The 15,724-nt window shown below is 42.7% G+C and overlaps 1 protein-coding gene across 6 annotated transcripts in view; it reads right to left on the reverse strand.

The window, feature by feature from the left end:
- Window positions 1–15,636, reverse strand: part of LOC106598065 (abl interactor 1) — a 55,919-nt gene extending 40,283 nt beyond the window's left edge. For 3 of the 6 annotated variants that reach the window (XM_045714470.2, XM_045714471.2, XM_045714467.2), the window contains exon 1: window positions 15,447–15,635. In XM_045714470.2, coding sequence (XP_045570426.1) covers window positions 15,447–15,563 — 117 coding nt within the window. In that variant the 5' untranslated portion in view covers window positions 15,564–15,635. Of the gene's footprint in view, window positions 1–15,446 lie in introns of all 6 variants that reach the window. The other 3 variants (XM_045714472.2, XM_045714469.2, XM_045714468.2) reach the window with 2 other exon arrangements.
- Between the last annotated feature and the right edge of the window lie 88 nt (window positions 15,637–15,724).

Genomic DNA, 15,724 nt, shown 5'->3' on the forward strand with positions numbered 1-15,724 from the left:
ACACACACTATACGATACATTTATTAAACATAAAAATGAGTGTGAGTTTTGTCAGAACCCGGCTCGTGGGAAGTGACAAAGAGCTCTTATAGGACCAGGGCACAAATAATAATATAATAATAATCAATAATTTTGCTCTTTATTTAACCATCTTACATATAAAACCTTATTTGTTCATCGAAAATTGTGAATAACTCACCACAGGTTAATTAGAAGGGTGTGCTTGAAAGGGTGCACATAACTCGGCAATGTTGGGTTGTATTGGAGAGAGTCTGTCTTAAATCATTTTCCACACACAGTCTGTGCCTGTATTTTGTTTTCATGCTAGTGAGGGCCGAGAATCCACTCTCACATAGGTACGTGGTTGCAAAGTGCATCAGTGTCTTAACAGCACGATTTGCCAAGGCAGAATACTCTGAGCGAAGCCCAATCCAGAAATCTGGTAGTGGTTTTTGATGAAATAACATTTTCATTGAACCGCTTGTTGCAATGTCAATGAGGCCCTCTTGTTCAGATATCGGTAAGTGGACTGGAGGCAGGGCATGAAAGGGATAACGAATCCAGTTGTTCGTGTCATCCATTTCGGGAAAGTACCTGAGTAATTACGCACCCAACTCACTCAGGTGCTTCGCTATATCCCATTTGACACTGTCCGTAAGCTTGAGTTCATTTGCACACAAAAGATCATACAATGATGGAAAGACCTGTGCGTTGTCCTTGTTAATGCAGACAGAGAAAAGCTCCAACTTCTTAATCATAGCCTCAATTTTGTCTCGCACATTGAATATAATGCGGAGTGTCCCTGTAATCCTAGATTCAGATCATTCAGGTGAGAAAAAACATCACCCAGATAGGCCAGTTGTGTGAGACACTCATCATCATGCAAGCGGTCAGACAAGTGAAAATTATGGTCAGTAAAGAACTTTAAGCTCGTCTCTCAATTTAAAAAAACGTGTCAATACTTTGCCCCTTGATAACCAGCGCACTTCTGTATGTTGTAAAAGTGTTACATGGTTGCTGCCCATATGATTGCATAGTGCAGAAAATACACGAGAGTTCAGGGGCCTTGCTTTAACAAAGTTAACCATTTTCACTGTAGTGTCCAAAACATCTTTCAAGCTGTCAGGCATTCCCTTGGCGCAAGAGCCTCTCGGTGAATGCTGCAGTGAACCCAAGTGGCGTCGGGAGCAACTGCTTGCACGCGTGTTACCACTCCACTATGTCTTTTGCGGCATCAGTACAGATACCAACACAAGCAGCAGCTACGTTTGGCTACATACGGACCGTTAGTGGAATTCCCGTGAGAGAGTAACGGTTAATGTGATTGGATGTTAATTATTTGACTAGGCTACCTGTATTTGACATTGTGTTGTTATTTCGCTGAACACTAGATGGTTTAATTTTATTTTTGGCAGTGAAACGAGGCTACTCAGGCAAGAGAAAAAAACTCGCCCAATGTATAGCCCAGTTGGAAAATATAAATGAACTGTTTGAAAATGTGAAGAAAAAACCCATTTAAAAAAAAATGAATCACATTTTTATTTGGCATACCCCGATAGCATTGCGCGTATCCCGTACACTAGTTTGGGAATACCTATAGTAAATAATATATGTGTGAAATTTGTTTTACTTTAGAATGGCCCATTATTATGCACCTGAATAGAAAGAGAGGCAGCGGGAAAAAATACATGGCATCTATGCACTTAAATAGCGAACGAAGGACGCTTTTCCCTGGGGTTTATTTTCATGCCAGCCAGGTAGGCTATACTTCTGTTGTAAATATAAGCAATGTGTTTAATATTAGGAAAGTTGACAAATAAATAAAGTAGGCCTAGCCTATAGAAAGCTGATCCTCCTCTTTTTAGTAGAGGCCATCACTCTATTTTCTCGCACAATTGCATAGCTTATTGAAATGTTGCGCAACATGAGCTCATGGGCTCTCATGAAGTGATTGATTAGATTTTCGAATACATTTTCATTGATGTCAAGAGTGATTAAAGGGACAATAGAGTGCTGAGTACCAGGCAGATTGCAAGTTTGGTAGACTGCTAATGACCATAATCAGCTTCAGAGCTTGGAGAAGCCTAATTACTGTGACGGTCACTTGGAATTTGGCTACCTTCATGCATCGTGACCGCAAGTGTGACGGTAATACGGTCACCACAACAGCTCTAAGTATACCAAACATGAAGAACAAATTCCTAATATTGAATATTCACCTGGTCAGTCTATATCATATAAAGAGAAGGTGTTCTTAATGTTTCGTGCACTAAGTGTATATCCCCAATGCTTTCATTCATCTGAATAATAGTACAGTATGAATGAGTGACTTTAAATACCCATAATTACATTTTGCATTCGTTAGAAATCAAACCATGGCTAAAGCCTTATCATTGAAAGCACCTAAGTCAACACAATGAATGGGCTGAGTGAATGAATTTGGGAGAATGTCTGTCTCCTCTGCAGTGGTGGCTTTATTTAACTATAAGGCAAGGGGGCACACATACAATTCAGGATCCTTGAGGACAAGCGGTACATCTCAGTGTTAGACAGAGAAGGATTAGGCTATTGACCATCAATCAAATTTTAATCAAATGTATTTTATAAAGCCCTTTTTACAGCTGTCACAAAGTGCTTAAACAGAAACCCAGCCTAAAACCCCAAAGAGCAAGCAATGCAGATATAGAAGCACGGTGGCTAGGAAAAACACCCTAGAAAGGCAGGAATCTAGGAAGAAACCTAGAGAGGAACCAGGCTGAGGGGCAGCCAGTCTATAAGGCCAGAACGTTCTCCTTTTAAACATTGAACCAAGAGCCACACACTCCAAAAAGCGTTTTGCCACGGCTCCCGAGTGGTGCAGCGGTCTAAGGCACTGCATCGAGGCGTCACTAAAGACCCAGGTTCGATCCCAGGCTGTGTCACAACCGGCCCTGACCGGGAGTTGCATAGGGTGGTGCACAATTGGCTGAGAGTCGTCCGGAATAGGGGAGGGTTTGGCCGGAGGGGCTTTACAAATCAAATCGTCACATACACATATTTAGCAGATGTTATTGCGGGTGTAGCGAAATGCTTGTGTTTGTAGCTCCAACAGCGCAGGTGTACCTAACTGTGCAGTAGTATCTAAAACCAATTCACACAAATCTAAAAGTAAAAGAATGGAATTAAGAAATATATAAATATTAGATTGAGCAATGTCGGAGTGGCATTGACTAAAACACAGTAGAATAGAATACAGTGTATATATATATATATATATAGGCCACTTTAATAATGGAACACTAGTCACTTTAATAATGTTTACATACTGCTTTACTCATATATATATATATATATATATATATATATGAGATGAGTAAAGCAGTATGTAAACATTATTAAAGTGACTAGTGTTCCATTATTAAAGTGGCCAATGATTCCAAGTCTATGTATATAGGGCAGCAGCCTCTAAGGTGCAGGGTTGCGTAACTGGGTGGAAGCAGGCTAGTGATGGCTATTTAACAGTCTGATGGCTGTTTTCAGTCTCTCGGTCCCAGCTTTGATGCACCTGTACTGATCTAGCATTCTGGATGATAGCGGGGTGAACAGGCAGTGGCTTGGATGGTTGATGTCCTTAATTATCTTTTTGGCCTTCCTGTGAGAGGCAGGCACAGTGCTGTAGGTGTCCTGGAAGGCAGGTAGTTTGACCCCGGTGATGCATTGGGCAGACTGCACCACCCTCTGTAGAGCCCTGCAGTTGAGGGTGGTGCAATTGCTGTACCAGGCGGTGATACAGCCCGACAGGATGCTCTCAATTGAACATCTGTAAAGGTTTGTGAGGGTTTTAGGGGCCAAGCCAAATTTCTTCAGTGTCACGCTCTGACCTAAGAGAGCTGTTTTTTCTCTGTTTAGTTAGGTCAGGGTGTGATATGGGTGGGCATTCTATGTTTTTTGTTTCTATGTTTTAGTTCTTGTTTTTCTAGTTTTATGTTGGAGTTTTGGGATGATCTCCAATTAGAGGCAGCTGGTTCACGTCGTCTCTAATTGGAGATCATATTTAAGTTGGGGGGTTTTTCTATTGTGTTTGTGGGTAGTTGTTTTCCGTTTTGTTGTCCGCTGCCTGACGGAACTGTTTGCTGTCATTTTGTTTCTTTGTAAAAGTGTTTCGTTTTCATTAAAGAATAATCATGAGCACTCAACACGCCTCGCCTTGGTCACCTCTATACGACGCACGTTACAGAACTACCCACCACGATTGGATCAAGCGGCATGCCCGGGCAGAGATGGATACCTGGTCTAGGGCCAGGGGTGACACCTGAGCCAACTCCCCGTGCTTATTGTGGTGAGCATGTGCCTGCCTCTTGCACTCTCCCTCCAGTGCGCCTCCATAGCCCAGTACATCCTGTGCCTGCTCCTCGCACTCTCCCTCCAGTGCGCCTCCATAGCCCAGTACGTCCTGTGCCTGCTCCTCACACTCTCCCTCCAGTGCGCCTCCATAGCCCAGTACGTCCTGTGCCTGCTCCTCGCACTCTCTGTCCAGTGCGCCTCCATAGCCCAGTACGTCCGGTGCCTGCTCCTCGCACTCTCCCTCCAGTGCGCCTCCATAGCCCAGTACGTCCGGTGCCTGCTCTGCGCACTCGGTCCTCAGTGCGTCTCTCCAGTCCGGTGAGACCTGTTCCAGCTCCTCGAGAAAAGCCTCCAGTGATAATCTATGGTCCGAAGCCTGTAGAGATGATCCATGACACGAAGCCTGTAGTGATGATCCATGGCCCGGAACCTGTAGGGATGTTCCATGGCACGAAGCCTCCAGAGGTAATCCATGGCCCGGAGCCTGTGGAGATAATCCATGGCAAGAAACCTGTAGGGATTATCCATGGTCTGGAGCCTGTAGGGATAATCCATGGCAAGAAGCCTGTAGGAATGATCCATGGCCCGGAGCCTGTAGAGATAATCCATGGTACGAAGCCTCTAGTGATGATACAAGGCGCAGAACCTGTAGAGATGATCCATGGCATAGAGTCTGCAGCAACGGTCCCTAGTCCGGAACCTATAATGACGCTTCCCAGTCCGGAGCCTCCAGCGACACTCTCCAGTCCGGAGCCTACAGCGACGCTCCCCAGTCCGGATCCTCCAGCAACGCTTCTCAGCCCAGAGCCTCCAGTAACGCTCCCCAGGCTGGAGCCTCCAGCGACGGTCTGCAGCCCGGAGTCTTCAGCGGCGGTCTGCAGCCCGGAGTCTTCAGCGGCGGTCTGCAGCCCGGAGCCTTCAGCGGCGGCCTTTAGCCTAGAGTCTTCAGCGGCGGTTGGCGGTCCAAAGCCTCCGGCGATGATCCACGGTCTGGTTCCTCTGGACACACAGAAGTGGGGGGATCAGCGGGCGGTGGGTGTGCTATGCCCCGAACCAGAGCCGCCGCCAAGTACAGATGCCCACCCGGACCCTCCCCTATAGGTTCAGGTTTGCGGCCGAGAGTCAGCACCTTTGGGGGGGGGGGGGGGGGTACTGTCACGCTCTGACCTAAGAGAGCTGTTTTTTCTCTGTTTAGTTAGGTCAGGGTGTGATATGGGTGGGCATTCTATGTTTTTTTGTTTCTATATTTAGTTCTTGTTTTTCTAATTCTATGTTGGAGTTTTGGGATGATCTCTAATTAGATGCAGCTGGTTCACGTTGTCTCTAATTGGAGATCATATTTAAGTTGGGCGTTTTTTCTATTGTGTTTGTGGGTAGTTGTATTCTGTTTAGTCTCTGTACCTGACAGAACTGTAAGTTGATCGTTTCCGTTTGTTATTTTGTCTTTAGTGTTCTTTTTGAGTTAATAAATATCATAATGAGCACTCAACACTCTGCGCTTTGGTCCCCTCTATACGACGCCCGTTACATTCAGCCTCCTGAGATTGAAGAGGTGCTGTTGCGCCTTCTTCACCACACTGTCTGTGTGGACCATTTCAGATCGTCAGTTTTTAATTTTTATTTATTTCACCTTTATTTAACTTTTTATGGATAGGGGGCAGTATTTTCACGGCCGGATAAAAAACGTACCCGATTTAATCTGATTATTACTCCTGCCCAGAAACTAGAATATGCATATAATTATTAGCTTTGGATAGAAAACACTCCAAAGTTTCTAAAACTGTTTCAATGGTGTCTGTGAGTATAACAGAACTCATTTGGCAGGCCAAAACTTGAGAAGATTCCAAACAGGAAGCGCCCTCTCTGACCATTTCTTGGCCTTCTTGATCATCTCTATCCAAAACAGGGGATCTCTGCTGTAACGTGACATTTTATAACGCTCCCATAGGCTCTCAGAAGGCGCCAGAACGTTGAATGATGACTTTGCAGGCCATGGCTGAAAAACAGTAGCGCATTTGGTAAGTGGTCGATCTGAGAACAATGAGACTGGCGCGCGCGTGCACGAGACGACTCCATGTTTACATTTTCAGTCTTTGAACGAAAACAACGACTCCCGGTCGGAATATTATCGCTTTTAAACGAGAAAAATCGCATAAAAATTGATTTTAAACAGCGTTTGACATGCTTCGAAGTACGGTAATGGAATATTTTGAAATTCTTTGTCAGGAGACGCGCCGGGCGCGTCACCCTTCTTTACCCTTCGGATAGTGTCTTGAACGCACAACAAAACGCCGCTATTTGGATATAACTATGGATTATTTGGAACCAATCCAACATTTGTTATTGAAGTAGAAGTCCTGGGAGTGCATTCTGACGAAGAACAGCAAAGGTAATCCAATTTTTCTTATAGTAAATCTGAGTTTGGTGAGTACCAAACTTGGTGGGTGTCAAAATAGCTAGCCATGATGGCCGGGCTATCTACTCAGAATATTGCAAAATGTGCTTTCACCGAAAAGCTATTTTAAAATCGGACACCGCGATTGCATAAAGGAGTTCTGTATCTATAATTCTTAAAATAATTGTTATGTTTTTTGTGAACGTTTATCGTGAGTAATTTAGTAAATTCACCGGAAGTGTTCGGTGGGAATGCTAGTTCTGAACGTCACATGCTAATGTAAAAAGCTGGTTTTTGATATAAATATGAACTTGATTGAACATAACATGCATGTATTGTATAACATAATGTCCTAGGAGTGTCATCTGATGAAGATCATCAAAGGTTAGTGCTGCATTTAGCTGTGGTTTTGTTTTTTGTGACATTATATGCTAGCTTGAAAAATGGGTGTCTGATTATTTCTGGCTAGGTACTCTGCTGACATAATCTAATGTTTTGCTTTCGCTGTAAAGCCTTTTTGAAATCGGACAGTGTGGTTAGATAAAGGAGAGTCTTGTCTTTAAAATGGTGTAAAATAGTCATATGTTTGAAAAATTGAAGTTTTCGGATTTTCGAGTAGTTTGTATTTCCCGCCACGCCTATCATTGGATATTTGAGCAGGTGTTCCGCTAGCGGAACGTCTAGATGTAAGAGGTTAATTAACCAGGTAGGCCAGTTGAGAACAAGTTCTCATTTACAACTGTGACCTGGCCAAGATAAAGCAAAGCAGTGCGACAAAAACAACAACACAGCTACACATGGGATAAACAAACGTACAGTAAATAACACAATAGAAAAAGTCAGTGATGTGTACGCCAAGTAACTTGAAGCTTTCCACCTTCTCCACTACAGTCCCGTCAATGTGGATGGGGCGTGCTCCTTCTGCTGTTTCCTGAAGTCCACGATCAGCTCCTTTGTTTTGTTGACGTTGAGCGAGAGGTTATTTTCCTGGCACCACTCTCCCAGGGCCCTCACCTCCTCCCTGTAGGTTGTCTTATCATTGTTGGCAATCAGGCCTACTACTGTTGTGTCGTCTGCAATCTTGATGATTGAGTTGGAGGCGTGTGGGGCCACGCAGTCATGGGTGAACAGGGAGTACAGGAGGGGGCTGAGCACTCATCCTTGTGGGGCCCCTGTGTTGAGGATCAGCGAAGTGGAGGTGTTGTTTCCTACCTTCACCACCTGGGGGCGGCCGTCAGGAAGTCCAGGACCCAGTTGCACAGGGCGGGGTTCAGACCCAGGGCCCCGAGCTTAATGATGAGCTTGGAGGGTACTATGGTGTTGAATGCTGAGCTATACTCAATGAACAGCATTCTTACATAGGTATTCCTCTTGTCCAGATGGGATAGGGCAGTGTACAGAGCGATGGTAATTGCATCGTCTGTGGAACTATTGGGGTGGTAAGCAAATTGAAGTGGGTCTAGGGTGTCAGGTGAGGTAGAAGTGAAATGATCCTTAACTAGCTTCTCAACGCAAGTCATTTAGTTCAGTTACCTTTGCTTTCTTGGGTACAGGAACAATGGTGGACATCTTTAAGCAAGTGGGGACAGCAGATTGGAATAGGAAGAGATTGAATATGTCCGTAAACACTCCAGCCAGCTGGTCTGCGCACAGATGGACTCCAATCAAGTTGTAGAAACATCTCAAGGATGATCAATGGAAACAGGATGCACCTGAGCTCAATTTGTAGTCCAATAGCAAAGGGTATGAATAGTTATGTAAATAAGGTATTTCTATTTTTAATACATTTGCACAAAAAACAAATAAACACTGTTTTCGCTTTGTCATTATGTGGTATTTTGTGTAGATTGATGAGGAAAAACATGAATTTAACCCGTTTTAGAATAAGGCTGTAACGTAACAAAATGTGGAAAAAGTCAAGGGGTCTGAATACTTTCCGAATGCACTGTATCTGTAAGTCGAGCAGTAAATTTCGAACATAGATTCAACCACAAAGATCAGGGAGGTTTTCCAAGGCACCTATTGGTAGATGGGTAAAAAAGAAAAAAGCAGACACAGAATATCCCTTTGAGCATGGTAAAGTTATTAATTACACTTTGGATGGTGTATCAATACACCCAGTCACTACAAAGATACAGGTGTCCTTCCTAACTCAGTTGCCAGAGAGGAAGGAAATCACTCATGGATTTCACCATGAAGCCAATAGGAGAAAACTGAGGAGGAATCAACAACATTGTAGTTACTCCACAATACTACCCTAATTGACAGAGTGAAAAGAAGGAAGCCGACAGAAAACAAATATTCCAAAACATGCATCCTGTTTGCAACAAGGCACAAAAGTAATACTGCAAAAAATGTGACAAAAATTCACTTTTAGTCCAGAATACAAAAGTGTCATGTTTGGGGCAAATCCAATACAACACATTACTGAGTACCACAATCCATATTTTCAAGCATGGTGGTGGCTGCATCATGTTATGGGTATGCTTGTAATCGTTAAGGATTGGCGAGTTTTTCAGAATAAAAAAGAAACGGAATGGAGCTAAGCACAGGAAAAATCTTAGAGGAAAACCTGGTTCAGTCTGCTTTCCACCAGACACTGGGAGATGAATTCACCTTTCAGCAGGACAATAATCTACAACACATGGGCAAATCTACACTGGAGTTGTTTACCAATAAGACAGTGAACGTTCCTGAGTGGCCAAGTTATAGTTTTAACTTAAATCTGCTTGAAAATCTATGGCAAGACTTGAAAATGGTTGTCTAGCGATGATCAACAACAAATTTGACATAGTTTGAAGAATTTTGAAAATAATAATGGGCAAATATTGTACAATCCAGGTGTGGAAAGCTCTTAGAGACTTACTCAGAAAGACTCACAGCTGTAATCATTGCCAAGGGTGATTCTAACATGTATTCAATACTTATGTGAATACTTAAGTAAATAAGATATTTCTGTATTTCATTTTCAATACATTTGCAAAAATATCTTAAAACATGCTTTAACTTTTTCATTATGGGGTATAGCGTGTAGATGGGTGAGAAAAAAAAGACGTATTCCATTTTGAATTCAGGCTGTAATACAACCAAATGTGTCATAAGTCAAGGGGTATGAATATTTTCTGAAGGCCTTGTACATCAACACTTGATCACCGGAGGAAAGCAAGTAAAACCACAGCAAAACACTCCCTACTGTAGTTAATATTGTAATTCTAAGATAAAAAATATTCTCCAGGGGACACGATTGTTTGAAGTTGTTTGTCAACTGAAGTAATTTCATGATAGTGATCACTGCAGATATTAGGTTTTTTTTTTTTTTAATTTGAGCCAGTTTGCTATAGCAGGAAAATAATCCAGCAGCAACAAGAAATTAGAAATATTATGTGGAATAAAATGGACATTTTTTGTAGGGGTTGATACGTTTTTTTGTTAGGGCAAATTGGAAATTACAAAAAAAGTGGAAATTACAAACTTTAGAAGGCTTTTTATACCTTGAATACATTACAACTTTGCATTTCCTGTTGTGTAGGAAAAGTCTCAGCAACAAAATAGTGATCAAATTAAGATCCTACATCTGTAAGTGATAGTACATTACAACACAAGACTGCTCATCTGAATCCATAGCACAGGGGAAACTGACAGGGAAAACCATCCCACTCAACACATTTGACCCCCTTTACCCCATCTACTTCAAATCCTGTAGACTAATAGTTGTATTAGGGATCCTCTGCATAGCTGATGACAGTTTAATCACCCAATGGTGTGTACAATACTCACTGACCTGTGGTGTTCATTTCTCATCTAATTTTCCACTAATTACATGTGTTAGCATCCGAAACAGGTCGCCTGAACATGATGAGATGATGATGTCTATTAATGGGTCAATCAAACACAATTAAGAGCGTAGGCTTGAATTATGACAACCTAGAACCTGAGGACATGCTCAAACATAAGTAGGCGATTGTTGAGGACTGCCATTGAGAGAACTGATCCTGAAGCATACACTGAGTTGCACCCCCCCCCCCCCCCCCCACCGCCAGAACAGCCTAATTTCTTTGTGCCATGGACTGGGATGCTGGCCCATGTTGACTCCAATGCCTCTCACAGTTATGCCAAGTTGGCTGGATGTCCATTTTCCAGAGGAAGGCAGATCTCCATACTCTCCTCTGTTGGCTTGTGACCTGGATTCACTCGGTCTAGACAGGACCTGGTATCACTGATTCATTCCGTCTAGACAGGACCTGGTATCAGTGATTCACTCGGTCTAGACAGGACCTGGTATCACTGATTCATTCCGTCTAGACAGGACCTGGTATCAGTGATTCACTCCTTCTAGAAAGGACCTGGTATCAGTGATTCACTCCTTCTAGACAGGACCTGGTATCAGTTTTCACTCCTTCTAGACAGGACCTGGTATCAGCGATTCACTCCTTCTAGAAAGGACCTGGTATCAGTGATTCACTCCTTCTAGACAGGACCTGGTATCAGTGATTCACTCCTTCTAGACAGGACCCGGTATCAGTTTTCACTCCTTCTAGACAGGACCTGGTATCAGCGATTCACTCCTTCTAGAAAGGACCTGGTATCAGTGATTCACTCCTTCTAGACAGGACCTGGTATCAGTGATTCACTCGGTCTAGACAGGACCCGGTATCAGTTTTCACTCCTTCTAGACAGGACCTGGTATCAGCGAATCACCCCGTCTAGACAGGACCTGGTATCAGTGATTCACCCCGTCTAGACAGGACCTGGTATCAGTGATTCACCCCGTCTAGACAGGACCTGGTATCAGTGATTCACTCCATCTAGACAGGACCTGGTATCCGTGGTTCACATCTCCATATACACTGAGTATATCAAACATTAAGAACACTTTCCTGATATTGAGTTGCACCTCCCTCCCCTTTTTTACCCTCAGAACAGCCACAATTCTTTGTGGCATGGACTCTACAAGGTGACGAAAGCATTCCACAGGGATGCTGGCCCATGTTGACTCAATGCTTCCCACAGTTGTGCCAAGTTGGCTGGATGTCCTTTGGGTGGTGGACCATTCTTGATACACATGGAAAAATTTGAACGTGAAAAACCCAGCAGCATTGCAGTTATTGACACAAACCGGTGCGCCTGGCACCTACCACCATACCCCGTTCAAAGGCGTTTAAATATTTTTTGTTGCCCATTCACCCTCTGAATGGCACACACACAATCCATGCCTCAAGTGTCTCAAGACTTAAAAATCCTTCTTCAACCTGTCTCCTCCCCTTCATCTACACTGATTGAAGTGGATTTAACAAGTGACATTAATAAAGGATCATAGCTTTCACCTGGATTCACCTGGTCAGCCTATGTCAGGGAAAGAGCGGGTGTTCTTAATGTTATGTCCACTCAGTATAGCTCCAACCAGATAGCCTATTAAAGCTATGAGTCACACTCATTCCCCAGAAGAGAGAGAACAGGAATAAAGGAGGAGGATGTCATGGGGAGAATCTCAATTGCATACTCCTCACATCCTCTCTCCTCTCACCTCATTCTCAAAACCCACTGGATGAGAAAGCCTGAGGTCCTTCCCCTCTGACCTCCTGCTCTAACCGTATGAATATTATCCAAATGCATCAGAATCTCTCATGGCTTCACGTTAAAAACTAATTACTGTCCAGTCTTCTGATTTTCTTTAGGAATGTTATATTTTTCAAAAAACCACAGTATTTTTCAGGCCAGTTAGTACATGCTGGCAACACGCATAACCACCAAACCAGACAGGCAAATTCAGGGCAGCTAAGACAACCCAAGCCAAGGACAAATCAACTTAAATCTACAGTTTTTTATAGAGCCATAGCTGAATGGAACTCTTTACCAATCCATACTTCTCAGGGAAAAAGTAAATCCACCTTCAAGAAATAAATAAAAGAACATCTATTGTGATAGACCATATGACTGGACAGGAAATAGAAAGAACATCTAATGTGATAAACCATATGACTGGACAGGAAATAGAAAGAACATCTAATGTGATAGACCATATAACTGGACAGGAAATAGAAAAAACATCTAATGCGATAGACCATATGACTGGACACGAAATGGAAAGAACATCTAATGTGATAGACCATATGACTGGACAGGAAATAGAAAGCATCAACTGAATGTTAAATGTGTTTCCTGTCAGGTATTTTAATTATCTGTATTGTCTACTTGTTGAATGTTTGTGAAGTCTTGATTGTGGTTGTTTGTAATGTTTTGTTAATTGGTGTTGGACCCCAGGAAGATTAGCTAGCGTTATGGCGTTAGCTAATGGGGATCCTAATAAAAATTACAAAATTACAAATTTCCTCCAATGGGATTTGAGATTCTCCTAGGGTAGACAACAGAGTGGGACAATTCCCACAGAATCAAGCTAATTGCAGAGGTCTAGAAATGTCACCTGGAAGGAAACCACGGTAATAATGCTCTCCATTCAGAGTCATACACTTGATTAATGCTCAGAAGCTGAACCACCTTCTCTCTCTCTTTCAGTCTGCAAATGCATATGTTGTTGCTCTCCCCTGCCCCATGCAGTCAAAATCACCCCTTTACCAAACCTAACCCTCTTTCATCTTGGTAGGTGGTACCTTATGGTGGAAAATATACATGATACTAACCTGCTACAACTCCCCTAATCTCCAAACCCTATATCTTTACCAAACCTAACCCTCTTTCATCAGGGTAGGTGGTGCCTTACGGTGGAAAACACACATGATAGTAACTGACCCTAATCTCCAAACCCCTATATCTTTACCAAACCTAACCCTCTTTCATCAGGGTAGGTGGTGCCTTACGGTGGAAAACACACAATGATACTAACCTGCTACAACTCCCCTAATCTCCAAACCCCTATATCTTTACCAATACTAATCAGTCTTTTATCTTGTGATGGGAGACCCACATTATACTAACCTGGTACTTTAGAACTAGGGGCCCTTCAGGTTATACTAGTTAGATAGGCCTGCTGCTACTTAATAAAAAAGAAATACTCGTGGAGGGCACGGCCTTAACACATTCATGATTCATCGATGAGTCAGTAGGATATCATGTGAAGGGGGATTTAGGGTGGGGCCTCAGCTGTGACAAATACGGTTGCTTATGGGTTTCCTTCCTTTATAGATAAGAAAACAGAGATTATTAGTTTGAGGCCTACAAGCTTGACTTGAAGCTGGATGACGTAAAACTAGATGTTTAAATTAAGTAGTTTGCCTGTCATTACGGATTAGGCTTTTGATGGGTACTGTGTCCTTCTATTATTTGGTTATAAAGGTGCTATAGCAAGCCTCATGACCTGTAGTGTTCCCCAATGGCATCACTGATGAGCTATCCAACTGCACCGCTGGGTTCATCTGGATGCTACAATATGACGTAACCGGTGGCCCCATTGGTTGCTCCTTACATCTCCAGCTGTTCTGTGAGAGTCATCGTCAGAGCCTCAACAAAACGGCATTTCTGATCCTGCCGCCATTTTGTATTTTTATATTTCACATTTTTGGACCAGTTGACAGTAAAAGCTTAGGCCAGGTGTGTGTAAACAATGGCAGCATGTTCTTAATCCAATACACAGACAATAATCCAGATTATTAAAATGTAATCCATTTGTCTGGGAGAGAGGAACAAAAAAAATCGATGGAGTAAAGTAATATTACATTCTCAGGCACACTCGTGGAGCACAAATCAAATGTGCAAGTCACATTTGAGTCTGAAATGTGCTTTATGGCATTTGCAATCCATTGCCACAATGTCAATCTGATAGACAGTGATAACGCGAATGTCTAGCAACGCGAATGTCTAGCAACCCGAAGGTTGCGTGTTCGAATCTCATTACAGAAAACTTTAGCATTTTCGCTAATTAGCAACTTTGTAAAAACGTACCGCTTCTTAGCTACTTTGCAACTACTTAGCATGTTAGCTAACCCTTCCCCTAATGCTTTAACCTAACTTTAACCAAACTTCTAAACCTAACCTTAGGGGGAAAACCTTAGGGGGAAAAAAGCCTGCTCAAACGGCAGAGTTGATATCCGCGCTTATAAACCCAGGGTCGTTACAATATCATACGTTTTTTGCAAATTCATAACCTATTCTCTAATTGCAATTCATAACCTATTGTACGAATTGTAATTCGTAGCATATCATACGAATTGTAAATCGTAGCATATCTTACGAAATGGATGATGTACATCCACAAATTAATACGTACCATACGTAACGTAAACTACTAATCGATGGGCTCCCCGATTTACGTTTACTATGTTACGTCTACACCTGAGTCCTGGTTGTATAATGATGAAACGAATAAAACCATTTGGCCTATTCGATAGCCTACCTATCAACGAGAATGCAGTCAGTGACAAGCCTTGGTCATAACAACGACACACCCTCTGAATAGTCCCCAACAGCTTTGTAAATTGATATCAAATGGCTGGTGAAGAATGGTCGCAAGAGTGGTCAACCACCCGAACAGTGCTCTTATATGAAAATAGAGCTCGGGATGGTAACCACAGTTTTAAGCATATAATGATTAGGTCGCCTTTTTATTTATTTTTTTACATTGCCAAAAGCCTATTTCGTGATTTAGATATCTGTCTAGAGGTCTGGAAGAAACATTTCCTGTCCCCGGTTTCACTCAGTTCTTGAACATTAGGCTACAAATCCGACGAATTCCGCATATAATTCAACATTTTATCAGCGATTTAATTATCCTTACCTGTACATAATTGTTTTCACAGTATTCTGCAACCCTCGATAGATTTTGGTAGCTTTCCACAAGCGCTCGTTTACCGGCCGGAATTTCTTCCTCTAGCAACATTTGTAGCTCTGCCATCTTACATCTCTCTGCATTTCTCTCCTCCCTTTCCTTTCAATGAGGCAAAGCGATGATGCTTTTTGGTGTGGTGAGAAAGGGGCTCCCCCGCCTGGTATTGTGGGATTTCTGGCCTCGATTTGATCACTGTTACATTTTACCGCGCTCGGCAACTCGTTGTC

The sequence above is a fragment of the Salmo salar genome, chromosome 03, assembly GCF_965601325.2.
Source record: "Salmo salar chromosome 03, fSalSal1, whole genome shotgun sequence".
Taxonomy (NCBI): domain Eukaryota; kingdom Metazoa; phylum Chordata; class Actinopteri; order Salmoniformes; family Salmonidae; genus Salmo; species Salmo salar.